Source organism: Ahaetulla prasina, chromosome 1, assembly GCF_028640845.1.
Source record: "Ahaetulla prasina isolate Xishuangbanna chromosome 1, ASM2864084v1, whole genome shotgun sequence".
Classification (NCBI taxonomy): domain Eukaryota; kingdom Metazoa; phylum Chordata; class Lepidosauria; order Squamata; family Colubridae; genus Ahaetulla; species Ahaetulla prasina.
Window position 1 is genome coordinate 29,462,080 of NC_080539.1, and position 11,627 is coordinate 29,473,706.

The following is an 11,627-nucleotide window of genomic DNA, read 5'->3' on the forward strand; positions in this document are numbered from 1 at the left end:
CCACCACTGCTTAAGCTACTTTGCAGAAAAGACAAACTGCCACCGGGGCTAAAGTAAACATTCTCACCTAACCAGCTACCTTACTCTTGTCATGCTAGATGGAGCCTGGGGCTAGGTGATTTCATTGAACTATCTCTACCCTTGCTGCTGAGATGTGTGTGCATGTTGAAGAGCAGCTGCAATGACCTTAATATTTTTTTCGATTCCACCCCCAATCTTCCCTGAATCATAAAAATGGGTAGTAACTTCCAAGTCAAGTGGTTCTTCAGGCATCCTTTCATTTGGTATATTATATTAATATTATATTAACAATATTATCACCAGTCTGCACTTAATTCCTATTTTTCTTGTTCAGATCAATAGAACAACAATCCAATAGAATAGTTTTGACAATCTACACTTTTGCTCCTCTAAGTGAGGCTTGGGTCACCATAATCTGTAAGCAAATACAGCATCCTGGCTGTCATAGCATGTAGTTTCTATATGCATAGGTTTTGAGATCAGTTCTGTTCGTTATTTAGATGAGAAACCTCCAGGGAATACCATAGTAGAGAACATGTAAAAAAAAATCCTGAAAGAAGACAGACATTTCTATACTGTGACTAAGAAAATGACACAGATGGATCCATGGAATCACCAAGAGTTGAGATTGACTCCCATGAGAACTGACTTTTTAAAGCTTGGTTTAGACAGCAAAACTATGCAAATTTCAACTTCTCCAGGAAAAGGAATAAAGATAACTTCAGCTGGGGTGAGATGGTGAGTTCACTGGGTCAGAAGACATTTTTGTGGCTAATTTTGTTGCTCGTTTGTTCTGCAGGCAAAATTGGGCTTGCTCTACTTTTGCAGTATTAGTCACAATAGGAGGTGGAGTGGAATAATGATGCTCCACCCATGCTTTCATCATTCACATTCATTTTGAAAAGTTTTTGTTACTCCTGCAACACATGCAAACAGAGATGGTCACAATAAAAGCCCTGAACAAGCACCAAGCTTCCAGATTGAAAAAAATGATTGCTTTTCATCTCAGAGCAAAGATGTTTAAAGGCCTTGCCACCAGATCCCCATTTCTGTTGTGATTTGTACATCAACACACTTAACAAATGAACATGGGAAACAGTTGTGGCCCCACATGACCGGAATGCAGTATGAAGAGGCAAGACTGCGCTTGGAGGGATGCAAGTCTTCCATGGAGACTTTCTTGGCTGGGCAGACAATTATCCCTGGTGCTCTACCATTTCCTGCATATGGTGGTTAAACATGCATTGAGAGGAGGCTTTTGCTGTGAATGGCAAAAGAGGCTGGTCCCTGCTTCTGGCTCTGGATTTCCAGGCACCTCCTGGGACTGGCAGTTGAAGAGAAGAGAAAAGTAGATGGGGTAGCACTTTCCCCTTAGTCCTGTGGGTCCTGGCACTGGTGGCAGGTGGCCATGTCATCCAGGTAGTGCTCCACCTGAATGGTGCATGAGAAGAAGCCAAACTTGCTTTGTAGCAGAGCTGTGGCTTCTTGTAGGACAACTTCCATGTCAGCATCTGGTTCTGGAAGCAAAGGTCAAAGTAGGGTCAGTTGTAAACTGGCTCAGACTATCTCATGCATTCCCTCCCCTACAAGGGAAATAAAAGCTATTATTTGTAGTTCCCAGGCCAGAATAGCAGAGATCCTATTTCACATCCCGAATTCAGTCCTCTGCATCTCCAAGTAAGAATACAAAAGACAATTTTCTGAAAAAGCTCAAGAACACCACAGGTTTGGGATAAGTAAAGGGTTCCATTTTATAAGGCCAAGAACCATGGAGGGGGGTGTTGTTGAAAATTTTAAAGATGAAATGGGGGCCTTATACATCTGCAAACAAGATTTGAGATAGTTTTAAAACTTGAAAAAGAATCTCAAAAGCATTCAGATATTTGGTTTTCCTGGAGGTAACGACAATAGCAATAACATTACCGCAACCACCCACACACTAGGAGAAAATAAAGGTTCTGTCCAATGTATTCTTGGTCATGCCTTTTTTTCAAAAATTGGGTTTTTTTTAAAGCCCGTATGGTCCTTATAAACCAAGTCTGAAAGCCCATGAAACACTGCAGATTTCCTGCATGGTCTGCAGCTGCTCAGAATGGAGGAAAAAAAGTACTCACCAACAGCTAGGTGTACAGCCACAACATGATGGCTGAGAGTTAAAGCCCAGAGGTGCAGATTATGGACCTGCTTCACACCTTTGACAGAGAGCAGGGTTTCCTTAACTGCTTGGAACTCCACACCTCGTGGTGTCCCTGAAGGACAGAAAAATGGCACACATTTAACTGGGCCCAATTCAATCCCCATTTAGAAGCCTCAGATCCCTGCTTGAATTGTGCAAAGTGACTGCCTCTAATGTAATCCAAACGTACCATAAAGCAGTCATTTTATGCACAGATCCTGAGAGGAAGACACAAGATGCAGAAGAAGAGAAGTATCTTCTATGCAATTTCCTCCTAAGCTAAGGAAAGCACTGTCACATCAACTGTGTAGCTCAGCACGGAGACATTAATCCAAAACCAGTCTTGAGAAAACATAGTTCCATTTATTTTTCTAATGAAATTTGAGAGGACTAGTATACCTGGCACATCATTTTATTTTTTGCCTTGATCAGAAAAATCACCTTCCAGTTCTGCCCTTCCCCCAATGGAGAGCATAACCACTTTCTATACATACAAGTTGCACAGAGCCTTGATTTAGTTAAAATTTGTTGAGTAAGTCCAACTTAGATTGGCTTCACATAACACATATGTCAATTGATGATTAATGAGTGTGTGAATGATCAAAACTGAATAAATGATTAATGAGAGTATGAAGGATACTATCTAAAACACACAATTGATTCTATGTGGCTCTTTTATCAAAGACAAGTACCGGTAGTTACCTGAGATCCTGAGCATCCAGCATTGCTGAATTGTGGAAATTAGAAATCTTTGTTTCAAATTCTAGATTCCATGAACTAATGCTGGCTGCACAGGTTTGGACAGCATAACAAGCCTCAGGTATGCTTATGCCCGTATTTAAAAAATTGCGGCTCATACACATCTGTGATGGTCTTTTTATCTAAAAACACTGTTCCTGAACAGAGGGACATTTGATGCTGTTACTAATCTAAAAGCCATTATACAATTCTTGGTTTGTAACTGCAGTTTGAAAAGAGCCATGGCTAATTGTCAGACTCTTAGTGTTTCCTTGAAACCCAAGCTATATGTGAGCCTCCTTTACGCTGATATGGGGTCTTGGCCATTTCCAGTAAATTCCATAATGCTTTCAGAATTTTTAGCTGTAATCATGCCATCTACAATCCAGATGGACTCAGTTATGGGTGTACCACTGGAAAACCTGAAAAACCAGGCTAGGGACAGATCATTATGGAGAAAACCTATCTATGTGGTTGCTAAGACTGACTTGATGGCATCTAACCAATCAATCAAATCAATGCCAGCTAAGTGCCGACATGAGTGGCAAGTGTAAACAGGATTTGAGCCATATCAGGACAAATGTAAGATAAGAGGAGCTCTTGAGAAACTTCAAGGTTTGCAGAAGGATAAAGGATTTTTTATTTAAATGGACAGTCACAACTCTCAGTACCTATCTTTCCATTCCCGCCCCCGCCACCATCACAATTGATGAAGTTTCTTGGATGAGAAACAAAACATTTTGTTCTTCTTCCTCAAGAAAAAAACAGTCCAGTTGCCTTTTGAAAAAGCACCTTTGAAACAACTATGACCTGGATGACTGAGAATCTCCAGCAATATTTAAATGGATAAACAACTAAAAAACAGCACAGCAAGTATGAATATCCTTTGGTACCACAGAATGTCAAATGCCAGGTGAAAAATTAAAAAAACAGGAAGCAGGAATAGACTGCCAGTATGATTTTTTTGCAGCCTGTAATATCTTGCAGTAGGTATGACTTATTGCCAAGAGCTATAAAGTGGAGCATTTCAATTTGATTGTGTGCAGCACAGATGCAATGTTTTATTACAGATTTGACTGGAAATTATCCCACATCGTATGGTAACTAACTGTAGGTAGTTGCTCACCATCATGATCAAGATCTTATTAATTTGATCAACACAGACTCTGCCTAGGTTATTTTCTTATTTCAAAAGTCTTAATAGTTTATTTCTAAACATTTGCCACTTGAGGCAAGATATCTAAAGGCCAATTTATGAGCAAACCCTCTGGTGGTTTCTCATTTCTTCACCTTTTGATATACATACTAAAAAGCTCTGTATCATTCTTTTCTTCCTCAGTGTACATCTGTACAATGTACAAAGGAAAATTCCTTTGCTCTTGCCATCATTGCCCATAGCTTTAAATGCACTTATACCATCCACTTACACTGTTAATTATACATAAACCATTGTTAATTAATAACTTCCTATAATAAAACCAATTATCTGCAAGAATAATTGTAGAATTATTTTAACAATGTCTGTCCCGCTGTAATGTAGCCCCCTTGCAGCTGTGAAAGTCAACTTACCTTCCATCAGTACTCGAAAGACATCACGAAGGATGGTTAAAGTGGAGCCCAGCACAAAGACTGAGAAGAGGAAAGTACTCACTGGGTCAGCAATCTTACATTGGGGCTGCAAAAAAAGGAGAGGGAATGGCAGATAGTATGAAGCATCCTGGTACTTATTTCCCAATTCTCATACCTTGAGTTGGTTTTGCAAAGGAAAAGGACAAGTAGTCACACAATCCCTCTTTTTATAGCCAAAGTTCTCAGTAGAATATTTATATATTTTGATCTTTGTTGACATTGTTATATCTGAGCTATAAAAATCATATGACCATTCTGATGGACTGGTAGCCCAGATAGAGTACAGTAGGCCTAAACTTAGCACAGACAATTCTTCTAAAGGTAACTGGGTTTTCTATGCTATATTTAAATTTTGTTTTATGGCTATTTTAATTCTGATTGAAAATATTTTGCTCTCTTTAAACACACATCCAACATTAAATTCATTGGTAAGTTTGTTTTCTTTTAGATTTCTTTCATGCAATTTGATATTCTGTTACTGGCCAGCCAATCATGGATGCACATTTTGTGGGAATACCTTAAAATTCCAAAAGTATTTCTACTTTCTACGCACACAGAGAAAGTATTTCCATTATATGTCAATGAGGATAATTCTAGAAGTTTCTTGGTCTACCTTCTCCCAAATAGTCTGGATAGGAACTTGGTATCTCTTCCACTAAACATTTGCACATACAGCAAATGAAATGGTGGTTAAGTTTTGGAATAAAAATGTGCCTTGTTTTAACGATCAGACACCTGCATCTCTCTTTCCCAAGTTTGATCTCCCAATCAGGCCCACCATTAGGGCAAAGATATCTGGCCCAACCATAGTTTCTTTTGCAATGTGTGAGGAAGAGCTACTTCTTCCACCAGTTGTTTATTCACAGTATTTATCTCCTTGGTGACTTTACTTGTGCTGGGATTCCACATCTACTTTTCTGCACAACTACTACCTCAGGCTGGGGGGAAAGTAGAAATAATGGAGGAAAATGCTCATAAGGGAGCATTTCATTTAGATAACAAGAGAAACGACGTATTGTATTAAATAAGTATCATACCCTGATCCTTCATACCTTGAAATAGATGACAGTGGCAGCCACAAAGACCCCAATGCTTTGAAGTAGGTCCCCCACCACATGTACAAAAGCCGCTCTGACACTGGTGTTGTCATGGGTGGGAATGGAGGGGCCATGAGGGCTGTCCTCAATCTGTTCATAGCCTCTTGTGCTGAATCCATGACTGTGTGCAGATCCTGACTGATGCAGAAGGTAGGCCATGCTGTGGAGAATTTCAAGAGTGGTAACTAAGGTCATCTTTGTCTCTATTTCTCACCAAACAATTCTAAAAATCCCATCCATCACAGCAAACCCTCTTCTGCCCATAGTTCCTATTCCTTCACCAATCAGTACAGACAACTGGATTAGCATATATATCATATTCATAGTGGTGATATAGTTTAATTACAAAATAATCATAGCCAAATGTAGCAGCTATAGTATAGATCCTTAAGGACATCTCCTAATCAGTGCTTTTAGGGCAACCAAGCAAAATAGGAAATCTTTCAAATATGCACATATTTTATTTGGATACTTAATTGTTTATCTAATATTTTAGAATTGCTTTGCAAAAAGACAGACAGGCTAGGTAGAATCCTGCCTGATAGGATCAGCAATGGTTTCCACATAATCTCTAGTATCTTGAAGGATTAAAAAGCAACAGCTTTGGGAAAAGTCATTTTGTAAAGATGACCAGTGAAGGGAAGTGGATTCTAGCAAAATCAGATCAAAAGACCACCTGAAGTAGAAGTTTATTTTCAGTCAAACCAACCAAATAATTCTGGAAATATCAACAAAACCCCTCAAATACACTGGCATTTTAAAAAGAAGCAGAAAAAATTTCTTATGACCACAAACAGGGCCTGTCTGCTCATAATAAACCCCTTCAACATGCGATCAGTGGAAGTATATGGCTGACAGCTTGCAATAGAAGTTAGCTTGCTTAATCGGCCCCACATAGACACTCTACCTGATAATCAAAGTTACCTCCTCACAGAGTTAGTAGTCAAATATTTTCCCCATCCTAGTAATCCTTACATGATGTTCACTCCCACTGCACAGGCTGAAGTGCCCAGCATCACAGAAGCTTCAATCTCATAGTCGTTGCTAATTATGCGGGCTGAAGCTAAGTAGACCAGCACTCCTGTAACGATCCAGATAGAGAGGACAGAAGCCAAGGCACCCAGTGTTTCTGTGAGAAAAAAGAAAGCTGCTGTTCAGGTTCCCTGACTATCTTGACAATTTTCTTCCTGATCTTTCTGCAAGCTGCTCGGGGAATAATAACGCAGACTGGCATTAGACTGGCATTAATTGCACACCAAAAGGGCAAAACCTAGATCTCATCTTGGCTCTGTTCAAAATTATTTGGAGAAAAATTGGGGAGAATCTACAGGCTAATTTAAATTTTCACATTGGCCCTTTCCCTACTTGTATTTAGAAATGTTTTATAGTGCCATGTTCTCCTTAGATCATTTGCATGATATTTTAGTGTCACCTAGTCACAATGTCAAAATAACAGTGAAGTAAGCAGGTTTTATATCACTTCTACAATGGCTGGGTGATGCTACTAGTACAATTACAAGTATAAAAATGACCACTCATTTTATTACTACCCGTAGTTGAAGATTTAAACAGCCTTGTGTTGTGATTTTCCTCTTTAACCTTACATTCTCTAATCAGTTGTATTCAGTGAACAATTGCATTTATTAGCTAATGCTCAAGATTTGAAATCTGAGTTTTAACAATATATGGAATGAGAACAGCCAGATGTATAATTCAGAAGAGGCAGGGTTACTTGAGTTTACATTGATAATAACTAATAGATAGCAAAAAACGCAAAGGAGCTCCGAAAAGATAACCGTTTTGGCATTTTTATTATGTTCAGGCTTTTAACTGTACAGTCCATAACAAAATGTATATATAGATTTTAAAAATATAGATGTATTCAGCCATCTCATTTCACTATTTTAGAATTTATTTGATGATTAGGCAGTAACAATTGAAACAGAATAAGGTGCAAGTAAATGATTCAATATTGGAATAACTGAAAAAGGAGTGTACCAAGTACTAGACTTTATTTAATTTTCGTGCAGAATATATCATGAGAAATGCTGGACCAGTTGAAATAGAAATAGAAATTCAAATTGTTGGGAGAAACATCAACAGCCTTAGAAATGTTAATGATACCTTGAGGTCTTGAAGTGAGGAAGACATCTCTTGTTAAAGATGAAAAAAGGAAATACAAAAGTTGGCTCAATGCTCAATATAAGAAACCCCTAAGGTTTTGTCAAGAGGCAATGCTAACACAATGCAAATAGAGAAGAAATTGAAGTAATAGCATATTATTTTCCTAGGCTCAAAAATGTACAGAGATGGTGACTATAGCCATGAAATCAAGAGATATAACCTCCTTGGGAGAAAGACAAGTTTAGGCAAAATATTAATGTGAAGAGATAACAAGTCTGCATTATCAAGCCCATAGCTCTCCAGTGATATGGCTATGAAAGCTGTAAAAATGATTGGGAATACTTTGGGTAGTAAGAACACATCATTCAATACCACAGGAAGTAAAATCAGACTGAACACTGGACACAGATTAATAAGAAAATTTGAAATAGATAACACAATGTGAAAAGACCTTTCTCATAGTGGAGAAAATCCTGATAGTTGGAAAAATCAAGGCAATACGAAAAAAAACCAAGAGAAAATAAGTTATCTAGATACTATCACTGTTATAGCTATATACTTGCAATAAGCTATATACTTCAAAGAAGCAGTTATTAGTAATTTTAGAGAAGCCACTACAGAGTCCCCAAACTGCAACAGGGCACAATGACACCAGATCTACCCTATCCATGCCACATGAGTTAGTAGAAGATGTGCCAAAAAGGAACAATAAAAACCTGAGGAGAAAATAATTCTGAGGGCCTGTAATAGACACACTCCCACAGTTGGGCAACATATTTCAGTATTGACTCTATTGCCATAATAGAGTCACTGTGAGATGGGTGGTTTTTAAATTTGATAAATAGAAATAGAGATAATAGAAATAAAAATAGAAAAGGGATTGGGGAGGAAACCAAGTTTATGATGTCATTGTTTTGTACTGACAAAAGAGTGGGGAATAGTGAAGACATAACATTTATTATAAATCTAATTGGGTGAAATTGAGCCCATCGATTTTCTTCATCCTATGGTATAAAGTTGATGTGAGATAAAATAGAAATCACTTTTCATCAACTTAAGTTTCTTTATTTTAAATCCTGCCTTTCAGGATAACAAATCTCTCAAGCAGCTTATAGATAATCTTTTTTCCTTCTTCTGTTCGATTATGACTGATTCTTGGAGATCACCTGGAGAAGTCCCTGCAGTTTTTGTGGCAAGTTTTTTTCAGAAATGGTTTGTAATTGCCTCTTCCTAGGGTTAAGAGAAAGTAATTGGTCCAAGGTCATCCATAAACCTTTTTCCCTTCAGAACTAAAGAAGCTTATTGGATGAGAAGCAAAAGTTTTCAGAGAAAAAAAACAAGGAAGTCCAGTTGCCATTTGGGGGGAAAAGGCACTTTTGGAACAATCATAACCAGAATGAGACTATCCATTGACATTTTGTTCCTGAGGCAAGGCTACAACTCATAGTCTCCTGTTTTTAACCTGATGTCTTAACCAACTGGTTCTCAATTAATAATTTATATAATTGTAAATAAAAACAAAGTAATAATTACTTAACTACAAATAACCAAACTGTAGGGTTACTGAACAAGCTCTACCTTGTTTTTTTCTAAGCATTTTGCCCTCATACTACTTTGCAATGGTTCAAAAAGGAGAAGTAATTCATTCCTTCAAGTCTTTCACACAAAGATATGTTTTGAAGATGTCTCACAGTATGTTCAAATGCTGTTTTTTATTTTAATTGGTGTAATTATTTTGTCAGAAAACAGAAAAAACCAGAGGGGACAATAGGGAAAAAAGCATTCATAGAGAAGCGAGTACCAAAGTTGCATTATTGAGACACTGTATTAACATGTATTTTTTTAAGAAGGGGACAACAATCCCAGACCCCACGCACGGGAGGGCAATACTCACCAAAAGTATGTTTCAAATGGATTTCTATTATTGTTTAAGGAAGTAAAACAAATAAATGTAAAGATATGGTACACTATTTAGATAAGATGGAGATATCTTAACATAGGCTAGCATGAGAAGGAAGGAATACTGCAAACATTCAGTCCCAAACCAATACCAATCTTAAAAAAAGACTCTGATCAGAGGAAAATCTTATACCACAAGATCAGGATTATCTTTCAGCATTCATTCATTTTATCAATGGAAAACAGGCACAGGTTGGTGTGAATAGCCCTCAGATGTAGCACAAATGAAATCAGGGACAAATGTCCTGTTGTCTAAGGAATTTTTCATGAACAAATCTTTTAGAGTTTTCTAGAAATGTACATTCCATCCATTTCCTGTAAATGGCCAATTCAGTTATTCTAATGTCCTCTCTAATCTCGTCAGGCAAAATTTGTAACCTTAATTCTCAGGATATGTGCTGAAAGCCATGTGTAGCTGCTTATTAATGCAACTATCTCTCCACAACTCTGGTTAAATCTAAACAAATTATTCTAGATTGTGTGTCAATTTGTGGAGGACTCTAGCTTCCCGTGTAAAAAACATGCTTCAGCTTTCTGTTATGTCAGAGAAGGGTTCTAACCTGCTGGAATTATGGGAGATGAGATACTATAGGAATGTTTTCACTGGTCAGCTATTGAAAGAACCTACCTGAGCGGTGCCAGCCGAAGCTCATGGTTTTGGTGGCTGGGCGAGTAGAGACCCAGAGTGAAAAAAGGCTGACACCCATGCTGCCCATATCTGTCAACAGGTGGGCTGCATCTGTCATGATGGCCAGGCTATGTGCCAGGTATCCACCTGGAAAGCAAACAAGACAGTCCCCCGGAGATTTTAAAAGCATAGATGGAGACAGGTCAATTAAAACCTAGCATAAGTATGTGCACAACTTGTTAAACTGGTTGATGATAATCATGTTTTATTGTATATCACTTCATGTGTTACATAGACAAAAGCCTTTTAGTCAGTTTATGGTTTAATGAGTTAGATGAATCCAGAAAACGAGTTAGTTCAACAGCCAGGTTAAATGTGTTTAGATGAATGCAGATGATTAATAAATTAATAAATTGGGCAAATCTATTGTATCTTTTGACAAAACTGACCTATAACTTCTCCAACCATGAAGAGAAAGCAGACCAGACAGGCAATGCTGAGTTTCCGCTGAGCCTGATGTTTCTGTTGACTTTGAGTGGTGGAGCATGGCATAAGATGACAATGGGGGACCACACATGGCTCCATCTTGAGACCCACCATAGATATATTTGCATGGCCATTTTCTGAGGGCAGGCTGGGAAAGACATCTTGAGAACCTGCAAACAAACTGAAAAAATATTGGGCCATCAGAAGAACTCTCCATCTGGGTCAGATGCCAGAAGTACTAATAAAGGAGAAAATTTGTAGCTCAGGGTTGACATGAAACGTTTGGAAGAAAAAAAGCAAGCTCAAAGAGCACCAAGGAATCCTGATGCCAGAAGTCCACATCAATTCCCCACCCCCTCCAATGTTGAAATGGTGTTAATCTAATACCCAGCAAGAATAGAAATAGCAAGGAAAATACGATACAGGCTTGAGCAGAAATCATGAAGGTGCAGCCCACTGGATTCTGGTGAGAGTAGTAAAGATACATGTTCACATTTTGGTTTTATGGAGAAATAGCTGTGTCGATTAAAACCAAGAACAAACCATAAACAAATGAGCAATACATATTGGTTGCACAGGTTAACCTGTTGATAGAATTAACTTATTTTATGAGATTGCATAATATATGAAATAATAAGATAGCTAAAAGGATGGATTTGAATAACATACTACCTCCTTCCCTCCCTCCCTCCATCCACAGATACATATACAACAAGTTTATAAATTATAATGTACTACAAACTATACTAGATCTTTAACTGCGCTAGTT

General features: G+C 38.0%; 1 protein-coding gene across 1 annotated transcript; it reads right to left on the bottom strand.

Annotated features, from left to right (window-relative positions):
• Positions 1 to 1,227: 1,227 nt before the first annotated feature.
• SLC30A3 (solute carrier family 30 member 3) lies at positions 1,228 to 11,019 on the bottom strand. Its single transcript, XM_058163789.1, has 7 exons — positions 10,822 to 11,019; positions 10,373 to 10,519; positions 6,637 to 6,790; positions 5,617 to 5,821; positions 4,505 to 4,610; positions 2,136 to 2,270; positions 1,228 to 1,538 (listed from the first exon to the last, which is right to left on the bottom strand). The coding sequence occupies exons 1-7, from the start codon at positions 10,970 to 10,972 to the stop codon at positions 1,393 to 1,395; spliced, it is 1,044 nt and encodes a 347-aa protein (XP_058019772.1). The 5' UTR covers positions 10,973 to 11,019; the 3' UTR covers positions 1,228 to 1,392.
• Positions 11,020 to 11,627: the final 608 nt, after the last annotated feature.

Coding starts and splice junctions, on each gene's coding strand:
- SLC30A3 (XM_058163789.1), bottom strand. CDS start 10,972: ATGGTGGGTCTCAAGATGGAGCCATGTGTGGTCCCCCATTGTCATCTT. Junction 5,822..6,636: donor GCAGTGGGAGTGAACATCAT/GTAAGGATTACT, acceptor AATTCTCCACAG/CATGGCCTACCTTCTGCATC. Junction 2,271..4,504: donor CTTTCGAGTACTGATGGAAG/GTAAGTTGACTT, acceptor TCTGTCCTTCAG/GGACACCACGAGGTGTGGAG.